Source organism: Vulpes vulpes, chromosome 10, assembly GCF_048418805.1.
Source record: "Vulpes vulpes isolate BD-2025 chromosome 10, VulVul3, whole genome shotgun sequence".
In the NCBI taxonomy this organism is placed as follows: domain Eukaryota; kingdom Metazoa; phylum Chordata; class Mammalia; order Carnivora; family Canidae; genus Vulpes; species Vulpes vulpes.
This window is the reverse complement of record NC_132789.1, coordinates 67,250,021-67,274,788: the sequence shown is the minus strand read 5'-3', so window position 1 is coordinate 67,274,788 and position 24,768 is coordinate 67,250,021. Positions and strand designations below refer to the sequence as shown.

At 36.7% G+C, this 24,768-nt stretch overlaps 1 protein-coding gene across 2 annotated transcripts in view; it reads left to right on the top strand.

The window, feature by feature from the left end:
• The window catches only part of KITLG (KIT ligand), an 86,143-nt gene extending 64,064 nt beyond the window's left edge, over positions 1-22,079 (top strand). For both annotated transcript variants that reach the window (XM_025992202.2, XM_025992201.2), the window contains 4 exons: positions 7,756-7,865; positions 8,467-8,534; positions 9,646-9,722; positions 16,863-22,079. In XM_025992202.2, the coding sequence (XP_025847987.1) occupies positions 7,756-7,865; positions 8,467-8,534; positions 9,646-9,685 (218 nt within the window). In that variant the 3' untranslated portion in view covers positions 9,686-9,722; positions 16,863-22,079. The remainder of the gene's footprint in view (positions 1-7,755; positions 7,866-8,466; positions 8,535-9,645; positions 9,723-16,862) is intronic.
• The last annotated feature ends 2,689 nt before the right edge of the window (positions 22,080-24,768 follow it).

Genomic DNA, 24,768 nt, shown 5'->3' with positions numbered 1-24,768 from the left:
TTGGGGGTGCCTGGGTGGCTTAGTTGGTTAAGCATCTGACTCTTGGTTTCGGCTTAGGTTGTGATCTCAGGGTTGTGAGATTGAGCCCCACATTGGGCTCCACATTCAGCAGAGTCTGCTTGAGATTCTCTCCCCCCTTTCCCTCTGCCTCTCTTGCTTGTGCATGCTTGCTATCTCTCTCTTGTTTTAAAATAAATAAACCTTAAAAAAAATGGGGGAGGTGGAATAAATAAATAAATATTAGCCTTGTAGAAGTGGATTTCCCTAAAACTCAAGATGATCTTTAGAGAATTGGGCCCAAATCTGCTAAGATTATTTTTAAATAAGTTATGTAATTACTTTTAGAAATATGGTTTAAGCTTTTTCATTGTCAATTTAATATATTTTATCTGGAATTTGCCTGATAAAAATGGAATTTAGAAAATTGAAAATAACAAATGCTGGTTTTACAGAATTCCAAGGATATTTTCAGTTTTGTGTATGAGTATTTACTATTATGTGTTTGTACATTTGATGATTGTTACTTTACTATAGAATTGTGTTAGAGGAGATTATGCTTCTCCTGAAATTTTTGTCCTCTTTGACCAATAGCCCAATTTCCTGGACGTCTCATGTCCTCCTTTCAAATGATTTCAGGCAAGATCATTAAAAAAAAGTCATTGAGTTTTACTAAATATTCTGATCTTCTAGTGTCATGGAAGCTATATAAGTAAAAAAAATTCATCCTATGATCTTAGTTAAGAAAGTCCTCCCTTAGGACTTAGTGAGACACTGTCCTATGTTCAGGAATGTAGATGACCTACCTGTAAGGAGTAATCCGTTTAGTACAAATCCACAAGAGCAAATCTGCAATTCAGAAGCTTTTTAAAAACCTCAAACATCCATTTGTTTTGGAATTTTTGCCATCACAACCTGACCTGATCTCAACTGAGATAAGGCTATTTATTTAGACTTTTTCCTTCTAAAAGTAAATACTTTTAGATTTCACTACAGAAATATTGTATTTGATTACAGCATGCTACCTAGACCTCACTGAGGATATTATATACAATATCTGAAACAGAACCTTCTAAAATCTGAAATTCTGAATTACGTAACATCAGATCTGAAAAGTTTTAAAAACGGACTGTGTGTTAGCCATTAAGGTCTTTCTTACTAACTACTGATTTTATTACTCTTTTCAGAGATGCAGCTTTTGACTTCTTAGTTTATATGTCATTTATTTCTAATCTTTATTATTTCCTTCCTTTTACTATATTTGTTTAGCTTAGTTGTAGTTGAGGTTCTTAAGGTAGAAAAATTTAATTAGTGATTTAAACCATTCTAATTTTTTGATATAAGCACTTGAAAGTTCTTGAAAGCAGCTTTAGTTGCATTCTACACACTTTGATATGTTGTTTCTTTTATTTCTTTTAAAATATTTTTTAATCCTCCATGTGATTTCTTCTTCAATTCATGGGTAATATAAAAGTGGGTTACTTAATGTCTAAAATATGTGCTTTTTGTAGACTTTTTTTTTTTTAAGATTTTATTTATTTATTCCTGAGAAAGACAGAGAGAGAGGCAGAGACACAGGCAGAGGGAGAAGCAGGCTCCATGCAAGGAGCCTGATGTGGGACTCTATCTGGGAACTCCAGGATCACGCCCTGACCCAAAGGCAGATGCGTAATTGCTGAGCCACCGGGGCATCCTGCTTTTTCTAAATATCTTAATGGTTTTTAAATTCTACTGTGTTTTGTCTTCAGTATTGCAGGTGCTTTTTACTAGATATGGAATTCTGGGTTCATAGATTTTTTTTTTCAGTCCTTTAAAGATTTCACTCCATTGTCTTCCTGCTTTTGTTTCTGACAAAAAAGCAACCAGAGTTTATATATTGTTTGTTCTAATATGTTCCCCAAAGTTTGGGGAAAATTTGTTTGTAACTTTTTCAAATATTTTTTCTTCATTTTCTCCCCAAGAGGAATCACACATAGTATATTTAATTACACACATACCAATCACACACATATTAGGTAGTTCAATATTGTCTCATAGATCATGGAGGTTTTGTTCAGTTTTTTTTTCCCCTCCCCAATTTCTCTCTTCACCAAAATGTGTAATTTTTACTTATCTGTTTTCAAATTTCTTGGCTCTTCTGCCATCTGTAAGCTGCTGAACTTTTCATCCAGTGCATTTTTATTTTTTTATTGCAGTTTATGGTTCATAGGAAAATTGAGGTAAAGGTACAGAGATTTCCCACACAAACCCTTCTGCCACCCATACGCATATCTATTATCAGCATCCCCCACAGAGAGGGACCATACGCATGTCTATTATCAGCATCCCCCACAGAGAGGGACCTTTATTAAAATTGATAAACCTTCATGGATACATCATAGCCATTCAAAGTGCATATTTTACATAGGGTTCACTCTTGGCGTTGTACATTCTGTGTGTATGGGTTTAGTGCATTTTTTCATTTCTAAATTTGTACTTTGTATTCTAGAATTTGCATTTAATTCATTTTATATTTTCCTGCTGAGATTTTCCATCTGCATGTTCAATATGATATTTTCTTTTTTGGCCCCCGGATATACAGTCAACCTTTGAACAACAAGGGTTTAAACCATGTGGGTCCTCTTATACACAGATTTTTACAGTACTGTAAATGTATTTTGCTTATGATTTTCTGAACATTTCCTTTAGATCATTTTAAGAATATAGTATATAATAGATATAACATATAAAATATGTGCTAATTGTTGTTATTGGTAAGGCTTCCAGTCAGCAGTGGGCTATTAGTAGTTTTAGAGGAGTCAATAGTTATATGTACATTTCAACTCTGCAGGGGAGTTGGTGCCCTAACCCCTGCATTGTTCAAGCTCTAACTGTAGTTCTAAAGCTCTAAAGTTCTTGTCTCTTAACATGTAGGTCATTTCAGGGTTGGTGTATATTGACTACTTTTTCCCTTGATTATGGGTCTCATTTCCCTTTAAATGGCCAGTAATTTTTGAATATATACTGGATATTATTGTTACTATGTTGATGAGAATGCAAATTTTGTAGCATTTCTTTAGACATTTCTTGAGTCTAGTTCAGATAGCGTTCAGTTATTGGCAGGTTATTTTCCTTCCCAGTCTTGTTTTTAAGCTTTCTCAGAGGAAAGGGGGAGAATAGGCTTCATTTCTAAGGCATGGAATTTCTGATATTTCAGAAATCTTCCCCTTCTTGCTTGTCAGAACTCCTTTGTCTCTGAATGACTGCCAAGGTCATAGCTTCCTAGGTATTGTTTATTGCCAGGTTTTGTGAAGTCTCTCCCTGTCTGTGTACAGCTTATATTTAACCAATGACTTGAGATTCCTCCAGGGATTTCTTTTTTTCCCCCCTCCAGGGATTTCTGATGCTCCTTTTCTGCACAGCTCTTTTCCTACCAATAACCCTGCCCCACAGACTCTGGCCACATCTACATCCTGGAATTTTAGTCTCTGATTCCCTATCTCTGCGAGACCACTGAACCTTACTTGGGTTCTAGCTCCCATACCTCCTAGCCAGAAAGTAAAGACAATCATGGGCCTCACCATGTGTGTTTTTACTCTCTTAGGGATTACATTATTGAACTACTTTCTGGCTAATGTATGAAAATAACTGCCTCAAATAATTTGTCTAGTGTAATAATTACCTAGGTTGGGAAGGCTAATCTGCTATTATCATGGTTGGAAACAAAAGTCTACTTACCTCAAAAGACTACAGACTATAAAACGATTTTTTTAAATTACAAAAGGAATGGTTAGCCTTCTTTATTCTTTGTTTTGCTTTCTTTTTTTCTTCTTTGTAAAAAAATATGGATCTTGAATAATTTGCAGCTTTTTGTCAAGAGACCTCACTCATCAAAATGGCACTCAGATACCCATCCACAAAGACTGGCTTTTGTAGAGCTTGCATTCTTATAAAAGCAACAGTCCTAGTACTTTATCATATATATCATATATATTACAATATGTATTATAATAGAAGTATGTAAATGTTTTTAGTTGTAGCATAAAGGAGGTAAGACTTTTGGGGGAATATGACCAGGGAAATTTGAAGTGACCATGCTAGTTTGCAGAGATAAGATCCAAAAAGTGGCCATACTAGCTGGAGGACCAATGTATATGAAGGAGTCCTGAGATGTGAGTGTCCTCTCTGAATCTTATATTATCCCATAATTCTCCCTTACAAAACTGTTCAAGTCATCCAAAAGGAATTATATGTTCAAGGTAATAGTCATTTCCTTTGTACCAAGCTAAAAGGATGTTTAAGATCCTTGTAGAAAGTATTTAAATGAGGGATCCCTGGGTGGCGCAGCGGTTTAGCGCCTGCCTTTGGCCCAGGGCGCGATCCTGGAGATCCGGGATCGAATCCCACGTCGGGCTTCCGGTGCATGGAGCCTGCTTCTCCCTCTGCCTGTGTCTCTGCCTCTCTCTCTCTCTCTCTCTCTCTCTCTCTCTCTCTGTGACTATCATAAATAAATAAAAATTTAAAAAAAAGAAAGTATTTAAATGATACAGAAGAAATCCTTGCTTTGACATTACTGTATACATCTTCTAAAAAGATAGTCTTTCGGTAGACTGCCTGGGGTTATATCCCAGTGTTAACCCGTGGATGATTTGTCATCCTCTGGATTTGTCAGTCTAATGAAGGATGATAATACCTCCTTAATAGAGCTTCTGTGAGTTTTAAACGTGTTAACACACATGAACTTGGAGCCATGCCTATGTATGTGTTCATCATTATTAGAACATTTAGGTATACCAAGATTGTGGGTCAGTAATTGTTGCAAGCCTACAATAAGCTTTGAATCTCAAAGAGGAGTACTAAGTTGCAGGTTTTCTAAGCACCAAGCAGTCCATGCTCATCAGCATGGTGATGCACATAAGCAGAACCATTTGAAAAAGTAGTTTAGCAAAATCATAGTACAGTTTTTCAAGTTCTGTATTTGAGCAGACGTTGGGTGTAAGTCAAACCAAACAAGTCAGTTCCCATGAATTTTGGACAGTGGACTATTTTCATAATAATGAGATACAGTTATAACAACAACCCAGGGATTTGGGATTACCCAAATCCTGGCCAGATGAGCTCCCTCACCCTACACGTTTTCTGAGACGATCTTTACACAGAAGCAAAGCCTTGTTACTAGTTTGGACTTCGGTCCCAAATACCCACCACATAAACCTTGAGGCACACAGGTTAAATCTCAGTGATCCCAGTAGATAACAGCAGTAGAAACTCTCTTAGGAGTCATACCACAGAAGCATGAACAACCCTTTGCTGATAGCATCCTTTTTCTCTCTCTCTGCAAGAGAGATGGAAGTATCAGTGGAGAAAACTAAAGGCTTATCTATTAAACTCTTAATGTTAATAAGAAATAACAAAAGCAAGGTAACATTGACCTCTCAAGGAGGTGAAGCTCAGTTCCCCTGATCCTGTTCCCCTCCTAGTCTTTACCAGGCCCCTCCCTCCAGCAGGTGGACTGGTGCTGTGTGTGAGTCAGATTCTAGGGCTTTGGGGCCTTAGTCCTGTGGGTGGAACTTTTAAAGTGGTTTAAAAAAAAAAAAATCACAGTACTCTGGAAGAGTGAAGCGAGTTCTCTTTAAATAGGTCTCATCCAACATGGATTTGTTTGGAACCCCTTCTTTAGGGGCTGTCCTACCTGAGAAAGCTTATGAGCAGGAATCCCAGAATTGGGAATTACTGTCTAGTAAGGCGCTTCTACTTGTTACTGGTGGTCCTGATCTTTCCTGTCGTCTGAGTGGCTCAAGTCAAGATTTGGTATTTGCAAAGACCAGCAAGAATAGAGTGTTTGGCCGCCTTTATTCCAGGGCATCTGGCTACCCAAACATGTAATAGACTGTTCGATAGCACCATCCTAGCTCATTAGTTTTCCACTGGAGTCTGGGGACAAAAATATCAGTAGCTTCCTTTGTTCTCTCTGTATACCTTCATTAGGGGATCCCTCCAGGAGGTCACCTGGTCAGATAGATGCTGTGGGCCATAGCAGAGTGGCCATCAAGGAGGAGTCAAACTTGTTACTGGAATTCAACCACAAATAGCCAAATTATGTACAGACAGCGATATTAAAATCCCTAAAATGTCAAGAATTGCTTATAATTCTGAATCCATTTTTCTGAGAGAGAACACTTTGATAAATGGTAGTTAAATCCCAGACTGGTACACACAATCTTAAATAACCCTTAAAATAGCTCTGTTATTATAATAGTGCCACTTTAGTTATCTCATTTTGTAACTCTAGCTTATTTTGATGAAAGAATTCATGTTGAATTCTACTTTAAAATGCCTAAGACTTATTTCCCACGAAGCTATAGGATGGGGAGTGGGCCAGATGATATGCTAGTCTAGTCTCAAGGAAGTGATTCATGGTTCTATGAATGGAAGACCCCACTTGCCTACCCAATCCTCTTTTCTGAAGTGTAAGGGGCACTCATGACTCACCCTCCCTCCCAACACACACACCAGCTTCCTGTTAGAGCCCTTCGGAAACAGCAATCCTAGAATTAATGAATTTCTGGCTCCCATTTTTATAAATGGTGGGGAAATGGGCAATTTCTGTTCTCCCTGCAGTAGATAAGATTTGTTTCTTGCCTCTCAGGTTAAATCTGTAAGTTCATTTTCTCCTTATAAATGTTTATACACATACAGTGGTTTGGTTCTTTTACATTATGTACCTAGGTACTTAGTATGTTAAATAGGTGACTGTAGGCTGACACAGTAACCCAAATATTGTGAAACAGTCACTTTACCTTGGGTTAGTTTACATTTTGATCCTATACTTGCTGAAAGTGTATAATTTCTAAATGTATTCCATCATCAACAGAAAACTGAAGATTTTCAGTTCTTTTCATACAAGTAGGCATATGTGTCATTGTCTCTAACAACCAACCAAGTTGTTCCTTGTAAGGAGACAGAGTAAAGGAAAAAAAAAAAAGGAGACAGAGAAAAGAGACCCTTGTTGTAGATGTGTTTTGGTGAATTCATAAATCATTCTGCTGCTCACAGAAAAGCCAAGCAGGATAAAAAGGTGTCCCAAGTTATTCTCACATGTTCTCTCTCTCACTCTCTCATTTTTACTTTGAGTAAGCAATGAGAAGACATTGGTGCTTTTAGCCATTCTTTAGTGTTCCGTGGTCTCAGGATTTCCAACACAAAAGGTCTGAAATATGAAACCTTTAGTCTTTAGCACAGTCCTGGCATCCAGTAAATGTATACTGCAGATATGATGAGGAAACGCCATGACTCTGAGCATGAGGTACCTAAAAATACTCTAACCACAAAGTACATTTAATAACTTAATATTTGCAGCAAGCCAAACAGCTTAATGCATACTGACCTTGATCCAGGTTGCAAAATGTCCTTTTTAAAATTTCTTGGCAGGGTGTGAAGAGTGAGAAGGCAAAAAGGTTCTAGAAGATAAAGTCATAGAAGATGGATTTGCTTGATAGCATAAATCATTTTTAGGAATATGTTGTCTGTGTTCCGTATGTGTCAACGTCAACCAAGTCAGATGTCCTTCTGTGGGTCTCATTTTTCAACTTTATGTATTTTGGAGATGACATGGACTTGTATTGCTGACCCAGAACAATACTCAGAAAAATCTGTGTTTCAAATATTTTAAATAGAGCTAGGTCATGAGTACGGAAACAGTTGGGGACAACCACAGCATAAAAGCAAAACCTCTAGCATGAATATGCTATGTTCACCACTGTACTGTTTTAATTACAGGGAAGGTCTCAAATTCCATTGGAGACTCCAACTTACAATGGGCAGCCATGGCATTGCCAGCATTCTTTTCTCTTGTAATTGGGTTTGCTTTTGGAGCCTTATACTGGAAGGTAAGGGTTAATATATATGATTAAAAAACTGCCATTTCCTGAGAAAAGATCCTACCTTAACTTAGTCTCACCAAACTCTAAATCTTAATGTTTTCCCGTTATTCCTTATGCTTAGGAGACAACCCCTGTAACTGAAAATGCACACTTAAGAAATGGGAACTGGTTTTAATTGCCTGAACTAAATATAAAAAGGAAGAAATATACTGCAAGTCATATGATGTGCTTCAAGCCAAATAAAATGCCATTTGTATTATCTGCTATTTTGGATTTCTGTTCTTGTGTTCTCTTCTTACAGAGACCTGGCTAAAATTTTTAAATGTGCTAAATCATTGAGAGTCAACTTTTTGAAATGTCTTTTGAATTCAATTACTATTTAAATATCAGTTTCTTTATTACTTTTTTGTCTGCAACACCCTAAAAATGTTGAGTTGATAATACAGTGCATTTTTCATATTTTTATTGCAAAAGTATTTTACATGCTGGAAACAAAACCTGATATTGGAGTTATTGACATAAAATATAAAAGTATAAAATATCAAGATCTTAAATATTATACCATTCATTGATATTCTTACAATATATATCCTTGTTCTTTTCCCAGAAGAAACAACCAAATCTCACAAGGACAGTTGAAAATATACAGATTAATGAAGAGGATAATGAAATAAGGTATTCTGTTTTGCTACATATGTGCATAAGTCAGCTTGACGTCTCCATTTCCCATACCATGCACATGCTTACACATCTTTAAGAAGTTGTTTGCTCTCTGTGGCAGCTCCCAACATATATCAATGGTCTTTATCCACATTTGCTGCCTCTCCCACTTGCTTCAGTCCTACATCTCCACTTACCTGGAAAATACCTTCACAGTGATGTCTTCTTGACCCATCTTAACGTATCCGTAATGGTCACCTCAGCTCCATTTTTATAAGCAGCAGAATCTTGCTTAGAGCCCCAGTCACAGAGCTCTGAAGGCCCATCTGCATATTCTCCTTCACTTCCATGCTACCAGCAAGACATACTGATTCCTCCTCTCTGTGTCTTTCAGCTCTTTGGCAATTGTTACCATCTTCAACCATATCTTTATAATGTCTTGGCTGAGCTTCCACAGAATCTTGCTCTTCCTTCACCCTTCTGAACCATACCCTTGCCACATTCTTCCTTAAACCCCAGTTCATAAGGTTAGTTCCTAGTCAGGATACTTGCAGTGACTTTCTCTCACATCCTTGATATATTTGACTTCATGCTAGTGTTCAGAGCCCTTAACTTTTCTCAACCTATCGAGTATTTTCTCAAAAGCCAAACACAAAATTATCATTCCACCTACTGTAGCTGACACTGATCACGCCTTACCCTACCCCATGCTGCCACAGTACTAATATGTTGATTTACCTCCAGCTATAGTTTTCATTTGGCATGTTACTTTCTCTTCTATCATGCCTTTGAGTATATACTATGTGTGTGTGTATACTATATATATATATATATATATACACATACATATATATATGTATCAAATACAGGTAGGCATTTTTAGTATGTGTATAGGCATATGTAGAGAGAATTTTTACACTACTTAGAAAGACTATATTGAGGCAGATATAAAGTCTTTTATTCTCTTTAGTATTGCTTATGAAGGTAAACTTTCTACTCAATTTTGCCATCTTTTGTATTTATAGAAAAACTACCTTTTATAAGGCCCAGATCACGGTGGGGTGTCTGGGCTTTGTACAGAATCTCTGTCCAAAAGCAAATAAGCGTTTTTCTTGTTGTTTTTCAGTATGTTGCAAGAGAAGGAGAGGGAGTTTCAAGAGGTGTAATTGTGGCTTCTATCAACACTGTTACTTTCGTACCTTGGTAAGTTTTTAGAATTCAAGCTGAAAGATTCAACAAGAACTGTACAGTGTCTTAGATGCCAAAAATTAATTAATTAATTAATTTATTATTTTATTTTATTTTATTTAGTCATGAGAGACACAAAGAGAGAGGTAGAGTCATAGGCAGAGGGAGAAGCAGCCTCCCTGCAGGGAGCCTCGATCCCAGGACATCAGGATCATGACCTGAGCCAAAGGCAGAAGCTCAACCACTTAGCCACCCAGGCATCCCAGATGCCAAAATTTAAAAACAAAATTTATTAAGCCAATGGTTAAATTGATATCAGTAGGTTAACTGAAGCTGTTAGAGTAAATTAGACATGCACAGTTCAGTTATGTATGTGCTTACATTTTGAGAGGCAAGCAGTGAGCAGTAGTCCTGATTAGTGAGTGGATTCATCTTGTATGGGAGGTATACAAAAAACTAATAGTGGAGTGTTTACTGTTTTGAGGCCAGAGAAAAAATTAGACCAAGGGAATAGAACAAACTAGGGACTAAAATGAAATAATAGAGGAAGAATAAATACAATCAATTTCAATTAGGTGTGACTCTTATAAAATGATAGAAAGTGATCAAACTATCTTCTAAATCAGGAGAAGAAAGGTGTCAAGGCAAAATGCCACCTGCCACATGGCTGGTGGTAATTTGTGCCTCGTCGCAAGCCAAAGCCTAGGACACAGTAAACGTAAACCAGAAACAGATACCTATTGTGATAGTGTGTGTCTTTGGAGGGCTTGTGAGAGAAAGGAGAGGGAGGAACTATTCCCAGGAGACACTAATGTTCCTCTTTCCTCTCCTGTCTACTCCCTCGGGCTGAGCTGTGGGCCCCAGATTAGCGGGTGGGGGAGGAGTCGGGGCAGGCCCCAGAATAGCTCTAACTTGACCCAGCATCAGCTCATGCTCTTCTCATTTCCACTTCTGCTGCTAACTGGCTGCCAGTTTTGTCATGGCCATGGGATCTCAAGCACATTTATTGCAGTAGAACACACAAAAAAAGTCCTCTCATCTCCCTAGGACTTCAGCTCTTTCCCTGCACTTCCTCCTTGTCACAAGATCATTTACTCTCCAGAGTTATGAGGTATATGGTCTGTGGTGAGCTTTGCCTTTTCTTTATAGATCACTATCCTGTCAGCTTCATTTTTGTCCCAGATTCAGAAATTTAGCTCCAGATTGGAACTTCCCCAGGGATGCTGCGTCAGAGAACTTTTAGACTCCTCCAGGAGCTCACTTTGATAGTTGGAAAACATTTTTCAACAGCCCCAAGTAACATGATATAATAATTATGTCACATATTTTTCTAATACTTTAACCTTGCTATTACAGGGACTTCATTTGGGCCTTTAAGCAGGCCCTTGATCACTATATCCAAAGCATAAATAGCTCTTTTTTTCCTGCTCACTATCTCACCTTCTCTCTAAGCTCATGTTATCTGTCAAATAATGTTAACAAATAGACCTTTCACTCGATACTTTTTATTTTCTGGAGCAATACTCTGCAAGCTGAAATCATAGGTTTCTAGGAAAAATAGTTTCTCTGCCATTCAACCCCAGCATGAGCCTCACTGTTGCTTCTAAGCCATTTCAGCTCCCTTAAGCTAGACATCCACAAACCACATTTTACATGGTTAATTGAGTCATCAAGTCTCAAGTAATGTCCTCTGTTTGGTTTTGGATTGTATCGCTGGGATGCTGTTTTGGCACATAGGTCTTTAATCATGTGGTTTTTAATTGTGCATTTGTCCTGTGACATTTGGAAAATGGATTATGATGGGAAAACCCAAGGCACCTGTTTAAGAGAAAAAACTGCATTTTAAAGCAACCATAGTCAAGCAACTTGTAGCTTAGTTATATGTAGTCAGGGCAGCAGTCAGGGACCAGTCTGGTTCTTGCTCTATCTCCTTCATGAGCAACTCACTTGTTGCCTACGTGTTGTAGACTCTTGCTAAATGTTTGTTCAATGAGCAACAGAGTGAATAAACCCTGAATGAAAGTTAACCACTGGCAAGGAAGACAGTCCTTCTGAAATAGGTTTTTTTTTGTTTACAAGATGAAAAAGTTCTAGATAACCTGCTGTAATGCAGAATGTAAAATATTATGCCCATAGTTAACAATGCTGTATTGTGTACTTAAACATGTGGTAAGAGGGTACATCTCACATTAAGAGTTCTTACCTCAATAAAATAAATTTTAAAAAATCTTTAAGAAAGTGAAGTAGGGTTTACTTTTAGTGTAGTATATGTGTAATTTGCTGATTTGAGGCAATAGCAAGGGGAAATACAGTCATGGGAAATGACTGTTTTTCTTAAAATGTGAAATGTTTCTCATGTACAATGAATCAAACTAGGTTTTAAAAGAAGTTCTGGATTGTTTAGAAATAACTCCTCACACATTGAGTAGTAGGTGTGAAATGGATAAGGAATCTACGGTGGCATTCTCCTTCATAAAGTACCTTATTCATCATGTCTGCAAAGCTCTCAAGACTCTGCTCAGATATCACCACTTCCAAAAGGCTGACTCCCCAAATTTTGGTCCCTCTAATTATATTTCATGTTATGTTTCATAGGACATGTAATACTCATGTTATACACATTAATAGGACTTCAGTTACTTTTATAGACATTTTGTGTCCTCTGCTGAACCATAAGTTCTTACAGGGCAGGATTTGTTTCTGAATTTCTTTTTGGAATCCCACTAAACTATATAGCTAATACTTTGTGCATGCAAGTGATGAATGAATATTTGCTGGGGGAAAAAAATGAAGAGGATGAGAATCTCCTCCGAGAACTGCAATCATGTGAGAATAGAAATTGTGAAAATGTAAACAAAATAGACATGGAAAGTATAGGAAAAAGGAAGACAAATGAGCCAGCTTGTCATCATGAATCTATAGACCCCAAAGTCAAAATGTATAGGTGTCATTTGTAATCATTTACTGAGTACTCAGTTGTGTAAAGTCTTTTGCTTGTCCCTATACCAACAGATGTTTAAAATCTTTCCAGAAACTTGAAGTATAATTTGTGGAGAGGATTGTGGTGAAAGAAGAGGTTTAGGAGAACAGAATATGATGTGGTAGGAGAAGAAATTTGCCAAGAAATAAAACAGTACTAAAAAGTCCCAAGACAGAAACATAATGTGCAATTGTTATTATATATTTTAAAAATTAGATATAATTTGGGTTATAGCCATTTTCTTGGTTAATAAGGAAGGGGAAAGTACAGGGAATGATGCAGCTTTATGGCAACAATTACTCCCTGACGTGGAAGTTTCACCAACTAAAACAAATTACGACAAATATTGGAATACTAGAATAAAAAATGGAATAGTTCTTCAAATAAAAATAACCTATAATGGAAAATGAAGAGGAGGAAGGTTTGATACTTTAAAAACAAAGAAAGAAAATAGAAGGATTATAAGGTAATGAGCTAGGAACAAAAGAAACTGGCTCTAAGATAAAACATACTAAAGTTGTGTTTATTTGACACCAAACATGAAAATATCTACACAAAAAATTTAATCCAACAAGCTGATGCCAAATATACATAGGTGACATCCCACAAGAATTTTTCATATATTAGCTGGTGTGTAGCAGTTTGAGAAGAAAGAAAAGAATATAGGAAAATTGTGCTCTTTGTTCATTTCCCACAAATGATTCCAACACACTCTACTAAGTACATTGTTGGATGCAGAGCTTAATATAACCTAGTTGTGTCCTCAAATTGCTTATAGCCTACCAAAGGAAGTAAGACATATGAATATAACCTATTTTTAAAAGGAAACTAGAAGTTTATGAAGTTAAAAAAGCAATAAAAGGAGCTTACAAGGAAAATGCAAAGAGGTTGAAGGTAAGATCACTGCATAAGGTTGTACAGGATATGTCCTCAACATAAGTGTGGTATGGATGTACCTCTTTGAACTGTACCATGTGCACCCATATACAGTTGCCTTATCGGAAGGGAGAGAGAAATCAGCAATAGGAGAAAGTCTTCATCTCGTAGGTGATGGTGGTGGCCTTTATACCGAGCTTGACCTCGGATGATTGATAAAATTTTAATAGCAATAGGAAAGGGGTGATCCAGATACTGCAAATGCCATAAACTGAGTCAGGGAAGCCAGAAGTGCAGGGAGTGTGTTCAAGAGTTCATTTGTACAGTTGGACTCCAGGGGAAGGCCACACAATGAGAAGTTAAAGGGCTGAGAAACAAGAATGTGGGCATAGGTTTGAAATATTCCAAGTACAGAACGTGGACCGTATTGAGTAATGGAAGGAGTTGTTGGAGGGCTTAGAAAAGATACGAGTGGGATGCCTCGGTGGCTCAGTGGTTGAGCGTCTGCCTTTGGCTCAGGGCGTGATCCCAGGATCTGGGATCGAGTCCCACATCGGGCTTCTTGCATGAAGCCTGCTTCTCTCTCTGCCTAGGTCTCTGTCTCTCTCTCTCTCTGTCTCTCATGAATAAATAAATAAATAAATAAATAAATAAATAAAACCTTAAAAAAAATGTGAGTGATACAATAAAAGCTGTAATGAGATGTTGGTGCAGCCAGACCAGATGGGTGGGGAGCAGTGAACCGGAGTCAGGGAGTCCACCAGATATTCTTCCAAACAGATGAGAGACTGATGACCTGAATCAGGATGAGGGCCATGGAAATGAGAAAGCATGAACGACTTTGGAGATATGCAGTAAAAGAATCCACATATTCTAATTACTGGGGGGATGTGAAGCTTGACATCACAAGTAGTACTCAAGGATGATTTGGAACCTATAGGACTAACGAGGTGACAATACCATTAAAAGAAAATGAGCTGTTAGTAAATACTGACCAGTGGCCAGATATGTTAGACTGGAAATTCAAAGAACAGTCATGGTTGAAAATAATAGATTTGGGATTTGGGAGTCAGCTACAAAGAATTTTAATTGAGGCCTCAGGAGAAGGACTGCATTACCACTGAGAAGGCCCAGTTTGGCTGACAGTAAGAAGTAGCATGAATTGGTAGACACTAGGACAGCAGTGTTTAGTGACACATCCCAGCATGGTAAGTGTTGAAAGTAATTCTTATTACAACTAGGCTGGTGGAGAGATTCATAAGAGAAACACAACCTGGACATTTCCTGCAGATCTGAGCTAAGAGATAATAGATCCTAGAGTTGGAACATGGATGACCTTGAGACAAGTTTGGCCATTTAGCACATACAGGACTTGGCAAGATCTGTGACTCTTTATTGGATATTTCCTAAGAATTTCTGGAGCTTCAGAGGATTTTTGAGTTCCTTCTGTATACACATTATAATAGAAAGGATAAGAAGGGATTAGACTTGAGGCCTTGGCTCTGGAACTGGATAAGCTGTATGTTCTTGGGTGAGTCAGTTGTCTTTTAACTCCTGGTTTTTCAAAGATAGTAAGGGGAATAATACAACTTACTCTGCCCATTTCATGAGATTGCTAGGATCCAGGGTATCATTATAAAAATTGTAGTTTTTGTTCTATGGGAACACAGTTGTGAAATCTTCAAGTTTATTTTCTTTGCTAAGACACCTGGGGACAAAACTAGAAATAGATTTCCAATCTTGCTTCTCTACTTAGGTTTAGAATTTTAAGCTATTCCTAACTTTTTAAAAAATATATCCTTTTGCTTTTTGTGTGATTTCCTTTTGCTTTTTTTAATCAAGCTTTATTTTAAAACATCTGCTATATATTTTGGATTTATGAAGTTTTCTTAATGTTTCTTATTTTTTTTCTCAGGATTTAATTCTCCTTTCCCAGATGCAGGTTCTCTAGTTTCTAGAGTTCTCTGTTTGGTAAATTGTCATATAACATGGTTTTTAGCATATTCATTTACAGAGACTGGAAAAAATACTGCACTTCTTACCACTTATACTATGGAATTGTATACAATTTATATTTAACCTTTGCACTGATCTCAAATATTTAAAAAGCGAGATTCTGGAATTGGTAGGTAATGACAAGGAGAAAGTATTGAGTAGGGAAGAAAAAGTAATAGATATATTTATTTAGGCATTGTGACTGAAAAAAAGTTAAGGAAGTACAGATACTTGACTCAAAAGTTGAAAATCTCAAAGCTGAGTCCAAAGTTCAGTGGATTAACACCAGCTCTGAAGAACTGAAACAATGTCTGGCTTTCAAGTTTCAACAAGTATAAGCTGTGGTAGGCCAAACGAACCTCCCCAGAGGCTTTGTTAGGATGTGGTGCCAGGATTTGTCTTTTTTTTCTTGGCTGGCAGCATTGAAAGAGATCTTGCTGCTCCTATTCCTGTTAGGAGAAGCAATGGCTTGAACCTAGCTAGGCAGTCAAGACACTGGCATTGCTCAGTGGCCAGAAGGCTGTTTGTTGATGGTCTCTGATCCACTTCACTGGAAACCTCCTTCATGCTACTCTTTTTCTCTCTAGACACTGCCTTTGTCTTTTAAAAACCTCTCCCCTTACCTACTACCTTTTCATAGCCTGGTTAGAGAAATTCAGGGCTACAAGATAACCCTCTTACCACAAATGGAAACCATCTGTGGTATGCAAACGGGTGTGAAAGCCACCAGGTGTTCCTTCATCCATCCTTATGTTCAAGGAATATTTACTGAGTATGTCCTTTGTGTCAGGCACCGTTCTAGGTTTTTGGAGTACAGCAGCAAAAAAGATAGACAAATGGAGCACCTGGGTGGCTCAGTTGGTTAAGTGTCTGCCTTTGGCTCAGGTCGTGATCCCAGGGTCCTGGGATGGAGCTCCGTGTAGGGCTCCCTGCTCAGCGAGGAGTCTGCTTCTCCCCTCTCCCTTTCCCCCCTCCTCCTGCTCACTCTCTCTCGCTCTCTCTTTCAAATAAATAAAATCTTGAAGAAAAAAAAAAAGACAAAGTTCTCTATCCTCATGAAGCTTACATTCGAATGGGAGGAGAAAACCAAACAGTAAGGTCATTTCAGATAATGTTAAGTGTTACCAGGAAGATCACAGAGAGTGACTAGTCATTGCATCTAGGAAAAGATTTGTCAAGTTCTTCTGGCTGTGTAAGTGAAGCATTTATTTTAGTCTATTACTCAATCTGTAGTTCTATGAATTCAGCTATTGAGAATGAAAAGGCAGATACACTCTAACCTCTCTCTTTTCTTTCCTCTCTAGGCGGGTAACAGTTCATGTTTGCTTCATAAATGAAGCAGCTTTAAACAAATTCATATTCTGTCTGGAGTGCAGACTGCATTTTTATCTGTTCTTGCTACCCATGACTCTATATGGATGATTCACAAATTGGAACAAAGTGTTTTACTGTGAAACTGGCACTGAATTAATCATCTATAAAGAAGAACTTGCATGGAGCAGGACTCTATTTTAAGGACCTGGGGAACTTGTGGTCTCATTTAGAACTTGCAACCAATGTTGGGAGAGAAAGCACGCGTCCCAGACTGCATGCACCATTTTATATGCCTCCAGAAGTGTCTAATTGCTGAAAAGCCACATAGCTTTATTTTCAGTTACAACCTGCAGTTCATAGTTATCTTGGTCTCTGCAAGTAGATTTCATCCTGAATAGTGGAGAGGTAATAATTTTTCTTAAAGGGATCTGGAAAAACATTTAAAAACAAATGATAGCATCAACAACTCTACATGTAGAAAGCAGTGGAAACAAAATGATTGGAGTAGGCAGCATGTCAGCCTTGTAGATGCTAATGGTCTGGGTCTGATCTCCGTCTCTTCTCAACATAAACCTACATCCCACTAGACAAATGGACATGGTTAGCTGGATCTATCCATGCCTGGGAGCCAGTACTGAATTATAACAGTGATGCCATCAACAAAATAAAAAAATGAAAAATAAAAAATAAATAAACACCTACTGAATGGGAGAAAGTAATTGCAAATCATACATCTGAAAAGGGGCTAATACCTAAAATCTACAAAGAACTCCTACAACTCAATAGCAAGAAAATCTAATTTAAAAATGGGCAGAAGATCTGAATAGACATTTTTCCAAAGAAGACCTACATATGGCCAACAGATAAATGAAAAGATACTCAACATCAGTCACCAGAGCAAATCAAAACCACAATAAGATATCCCCTCATACCTTCAGAATGGCTATTATCAAAAAGATGAAAATTATTAGGATGTGGAGAGAGGGGAACCCTTGTGCACTATTGGTGGGAATGTATATTGATGCAGTCACTATGAAAAATTTTGAGTTTCCTCAAAAAATTTAAAATAGAATTGCTGTATTATCTAGCAATTCCCCTTCTGGGTATTTATCCAAGGAAAATGAAAACAACACTTAATTCTAAAAGATAAATAAGCCCCTATGTTCCTTGCATTATTATTTATAATAACCAAGATAAGGAAACAATGTAAGTCCACCAATGGATGCATGGATAAATATGTGTGTACACACACAGGATTATCGTTCAGCTCTAAAGATGAAATCTTACAATTTGTGACAACATGGATGGACCTTGAGGGCATTATGCTAAGTGAAGTAAGTCAGAACAACAGATATTATATGATCTCACTTATATGTGAAATCTAGAAAAGTAAATTAAAAATACCGAGCTCATAGATACAAAGGACAGATTGCTAGTTACAAGGGATGGGGTGGGGGGAGAAATGAATGAACTGGGTTTTTTGTTTTTAGTTTAAGTTGAAGAAAAACATTAAAAAAAAAAAAAAAACCCTACCACTCCCCCTAGAAAACATCGATGCCTGTAGAGAGAGGAGACTTTCTAAAAGACGGCTTGAAGAAGCTATGAACAATGAACAGCAGGACATTCACTGAGGAACACATTCGGCACCCTTTCCCCCCTACCTCTAGAAGAGTGTAGAAATTGTGCTTGCAAAATATATTATGAAATGTTTATATTCTGAAACTATTACAGAGTTATGTAAAGGGACTTCAGGAAAATTGCAGAATGTATGAAGGTCCCATTTTCAATTTACACCATGAGAGAAAGTAAAAATTATATTTAGTATCTCAAATTAGAAAACCACATCCACATGGTATCATGGGTATTGAAAACTAGGCTACTTGGCTTTTATAAGAAGGCAAGGAATCAGGCAACTTTAGTTATTTCTTGTATAATCACCATTATCAGTTTAAAGGATCCATTTATTTAAAATTAGGCACTGTATATTCATTAATGTTTATGAATTAAAAATAGCGAGCTTTATGTAGTTATGCATGTCAGTTTGCTATTTAAAATGTGTGACAGCGTTTGTCATATTGAGAGTGACTTGGTAAGAATTCCCAAGATGGACATCATGCTTATAAAACTAAAACTTAAGACAGTATGTGAATTTTCAGTACCATTTTTTTTTTATAGTCAAAGGAACATCTGACTAAAGTGATTTCTTGTGGTTTATTTTGATGAAGACTCTTTTAATAGATCATGAACATACACATTAAGGAATCCAAAGTTTTCTATCATAACTTCATTCTTGTGATATTATTGTCACGTTCTACCCTCGATGACCATTTTCAGTGTAGTGATACAAAAGGGCATGAAAAGCTGTGAGCTTTCCTTTGATTTCAAAAGTACAAGAATTTCTGGCCAAGTTGGATTTTTATCATATTCAAAGCAGATCCAGATAGAACTCCAGTGAAGTGGCTTTTGCTCTTTCTTGTACCAAAGAGCCCAGAGGATTTCTCTAAGCCCTTCCTTCTCTAAAGTGCTGGGGTTCCTCATGAGATAGTCATTTCTCGAAGATACAACCCAGGTGCTTTGGGAAGCTGCATTGACTTATTCAGGCCCTTAACCACCCCCTGGTATAATCTATTAGTAATAAAACCAGAGATCAGTTTAATTGCTGAAAGGACCTGTCTCGGTGTGTGACATAGATTGTTTTGAGGAAAATAGATATAAATTAGTATGAGCTACGTGTGTAGGTCAGACGTAGGTTGGGAAGATTGATACTGGTCAATGTAATGGTTTGATTTATTTCACCAGTGGTTTCGATTTCCTTCGGGAGGAGAAAATGCTATTTAATGAGCTTGAGAGTACAATAAATGCACTTTTGTTCTCAAAGCTAGGAGCTGGGTTTTACCACTCAAGGGCATGGTCCTAATCAATAGACTTAAATAAACAAATTCATCAAGTTATAAAATATGGCATGGCTAAGCGAGGGGCAATATATTGTGCCTAATTAAACGTATTGGCTCATTGAGAGTTATGTGAATTACCAATTTTTTAAGACGCTAAAGTTCGATAAAATACATGAACAGTAGAAAAAGGCTGAACGTTATTTTGGATGCTTGCTGCTTGGGAATTGTCATATCTGCTCTGAGATAAATATATATATATCTTTATTTTATCCATTACGTGTACTGAATATACTTCAGACATCATGGAAAACTCACAACTGATATTATAAACCATGAAATCACCTTTTAAATTGGTATCATGTATCTGATAGTTATCTTCTGTAACATTTCAGAATTGCCTTTTAAAATGATCTCAGAAGTCTGCAGATTCTAAATTTTACTAAAAGCTTTGCACTTCTTTCTTTGGTAGAACACAAGCCTATAAAGAAACTGGTTCTCTGGTTCTGTGATAAATGGTGCCTGCTCAGTAATATTGGATATTGGAGTGTTGCTGGATTTTGTATAATGATCTTACGTGCTTACCACTGCCACTTTTTAATAAGTCAGACAAATTCAGTTATTTCAATATAACAGAATAAGTCCCCTGTTCTCTTAAAAGGATTAAGTATGTGAAGAATGAAAATATATGAGAAAGTATGTTTATAAGGCTTACTAAAGGTGTTTGCTTTTAGTAAGAATTAAACACATTTAATTGAGTATTAAAGTAGTTTGGGGGAAATTCTGGGCATATTTTAGGTATCTTAATTCAATTGAAGTTTGAAATTAACAGAAAATTCCATTCAGAATTCATGGGTATCTCTTACTGTCTTTCCGCAGCTCAGTTTTGGTTTCAAAATGTAATTCCAATATGAGACATTTAGCCATTCTCACCTATTCTTTAAGAAATATTTTTCAAAAAGACAGTTTGGCATAGTGAGATGGATGTGGGGGAAATTGTCCGAAGCCTCCACTCTGCCGTTAAATGATATTGGTAAGTCACCTCTTTGGATCTAGGTTTTTTATTTATCTATATGGTGAAGTTGGAGGTCACATCTTGGGTGTGAAACCTATTGATATATGACTGACAAAGACAATAAAATAGATCTGAAATTACTCCACATAAAATATTCTACTCTGATTTCTGTGAATAAGCAATTTGAACATAAAAAGTCATTGCTGTTCTTGTTTGTAATGTAAATAGGATCCATTAGTAAAAGTAAAATTCAATCTCATGTAGGGTGAATTGGATAACCATTTACACAAGAGATGGCTTTTTCCTTTGCTTAAGTAAACATTTTTGGATCGCCTCTGAAGAATGAAAACCATGAGTACATTTTAGGAAAAGATACTATAAGATATGTGTAACATTTGGAAGTGCACCAAATTAAGCATTTAAATGCTTTTATTTTATTAAAAGCTTAGAGCACAAAATGTAAGATGTTCAAAGTTTCTGAGTGCCAAAAGATAATTTATAATCCATTTGGAAAGGGGTCATCCATAAATTACATCTGAAAATTAGAAAGTGGGATAAGAATTTTAATTAAGCCAGTTTATCTTTGAAACAGTATTATTTTGTATAAAAAAAAAAGATTGAAACTAGTAATTTATGGTGTTTGATGACACTTTCTGCTATTGTTGCTTCTATTAACAGGTCTGGAAATGCCTTTGTTACAGGTAAAATAATGGTACTTTCATTTCCTAACAAGATGTTTTAGAAGCAATTTCTATTAAAGGGGATATTCATAATCCTAAAATGTTTCCTAAGCATTGTAAATTTATAACTGCCATCTCCACTACATTCTTATGATGTTATTTTTAAAAATAAAATTAAGATAATTCTTTAAACTAAAAAACATAGTATTTTCAATTACTTGATTTCTCAACTGTAAGACTCAAAAATTTTCAATAAAAATATCCTATATTCTAAGGATTAATGTGTGATTATAGTGTCCACTTGTCACTATTTTTTAAATTGATGGACTTGAAAAGTATTCAAACATTTAGATGGATGCATAGATATATTGCTAGTTCAGTCATAGATTGGAGTTTGCATATTGTAATGTAAATGTATGTCAACACTATTCTAGTTTATTATGACTGAAGTGTAATTAAATAAAAAAGGTTGTAAAATGTGATGTGTATGTGTATATACTATATGTGTACTTTTTAAACTAGGTATATGTCCTGACCCTTTTTTATACAGGTTTGAATTTGAAATTACATTATATATACATATACTTTATTGTTCTAAATAAAGAATTTTATGCACTCTCATAAGTTTGACCTGTCGATATCTCAAGCTTATCACATATATTTAAAACATGGTTGAGGGAGCACCTGGGTGGCATAGTCAGTTGGGCATCCGACTCTTCATTTTGGCTCAGGTTGTGATATCAGGGTTGTGACACTAGTCCCAAGTGGGGCTCAGCACTCAGCATGGAGTCTGAGATTTTCTCTCCTTTCCCCTCCCCGTCCTGTTCACACTCTCTAAATAAATCTTTAAAAAATGGTTGAGCATTTATTAAACTAATATCAAATTTTTCTACAGAAACTCATTAACCTAGATTTTGTCATCATATGGACATGAAATGAATCATTTTAACTCAATATTTACTGGTTACTGAAATCTTCTTTGATTACCTGGCCTGTTAACATTGTTTGATCTCAAAAGGTTTCTAGTGAGGAGACGATATGAAAACTACTGTACTATGCATAAAACCACACTGAAGTAATTACCTAAATGCAAAGCTAAGAGCATGTCCTTAAAGCATGCAAGAAGGAGAAATGGGGCCACCTGGGTGACTCAGTTAAGTGTCTGCCTTTGGCTCAGGTCATGATCCCGGGTCCTGGGATAGAGCCCCATGTCAGGCTCCCACTCAGTGGGGAGTCTGCTTCTCCCTCTCCCTCTGTTCCTCCCCCCTGCTTATGTTCTCTTGCTCTCATTCTTTATCCATTTTTCATTTTTTAAATTTGAGAGAGAAAGACTAGGTGGGACTATGGAGGAGTTGGTATTTGGGCTAAGACTTACAACAATAAGACAAGTTTTGATGGAGGAATTATGCCCTGTTTGAGCAGTACTTTCCAAAACAAGAAGCAATAAAAATTCTGGGCTTATTTGATCAGGTCAAACCAGTATCCTCTGTGCATATAATGCGAAAAGAAATATAGAGATGAGAGCACAGCCTTGAATACCATAACAAGGAGGGTAGACAGTCTTAGGGGACATGGGAAACTTCCCATTGTGTTTCTGAGAAGAGGAATGGCAAGATCAAACACCATGGTGGCTCATATGGTTTAGGCAATAAATATCCTGCTTGACCTCTGGTTGGTTTTTGACTTTTGAGATGACATCCCCTAGCATTATGATGCAATGCTTATACACCCCTTTCTTTTAAACTTTGCTGATCCTGTTTGCTCAGTGTTTATATTGCAAACTATTACAAATATAAGCCTAGACAACTAGAATAGCCCTCTAACTGAGGCTACACACATCACTAGTCCTTTTACAATCAGTTTCTCAAGTTAGAGTTGAATATAGAGACATCTGATGTTATTTTTCTCTGGTTAAAACACTTAAATGGTTTCTCATTATCTACAGAAGAAAACCCAAATATCTTAATATAGCCTACAAAACCCTCTGTAGTCCAGCTTGTAATTTTAGCAGGGGGTTGGGGAGGGCGAGATTGGGGAATTGATTTTTTTTACCCTTTAAGCCATAAACAATATGAGGAGTAGGACTATGAATATTTATACCACTGTATTCCCCAAATTTAATACAAATAATAAGATGTAATTGAAATAAAAATTTGAACTGAACAGATACTACCTACTGCAATTGCAATGTCTGATGTTATTTTCTATGACGTTTTATTATGAACAATTTGGAACACGAATTGAGTGACAGTGACCAGGTGCTAAGAAATAGATTTCTTCATTAAGAAATGAAGGAGAGGAACCCGGGAGTTATACATAGAAGCAACAGGGAGTGGCAGTGGATATAGAGTCTAATGATAAGAGATTCAAATCTGGGAGGACTTGAGGAGAAAATACAGAAGCAGCAATGAAGAGCAAAGAACCCTCTTCTGGTCCCACTACCAGTTATGGAGGAAACACAGTCACTAACTGAGAGGGCTAAAGAGATAAATCCTCAGAAGAGAGCCTCCTTTTAATTTTGAGTAAGAAGATGAAGGAAAAGTTCTGAAAGTACTAAATGTAGACTGGAATTCCAAAGGGCACACATTCCATTACAATCTCAGTGTCCATGTATACTTTCCTGGTCATTATGGCACAGTGGATAAAGATTTCTCTGGGCTGATCCAGAGTGTTACACATTCTTCTAATAAATGGAAAAGGTAAGATTACAGAATAGTATTATATATACATATGCGTATACACATATACATACATAGACACATATACATGTATGGTTTGCTCATGCCAAAAAGTTCTGGAAGTTAACATAAAGTACTTAGTGGTGTTGATCTCTAGAGGAACCTAATTCAATAATAAAGGAAGACTTTTGCCTCTATTTTATACCCTGCTGTAGTGCAATATTGAAGTATACAATGATGTGAGACAATTGAAATATGAATACTGACTTTTTAATATTAAGGAATTCCCCATTTTTCTTAGGTGTGACAAGCATACTGTGTGACAAGCATACTGTGGTTATGTTTTAAAAAGTTATAATTTAGTAATATACACAAATATTTACAGATTAAATATTTTTAGGTATTGGCCTAAAAGTAATATGAAAGGGGGAGTAGGAAGGGGGTATAGATAGGAGACTTAGATAAAACAAGATCCTTCAGTAGTTGAGTCAAGTTGAAGCTAAATTATGCTTACGTGGGGTTTCATTATACTCCTCTGCCTACTGGTGTATATATTTCATTCTTAACTCTTGGGATTTTTATATGCAACATATGTGATCCTTTCAACATCCTATCTTTTCAGGTCCTTGAAC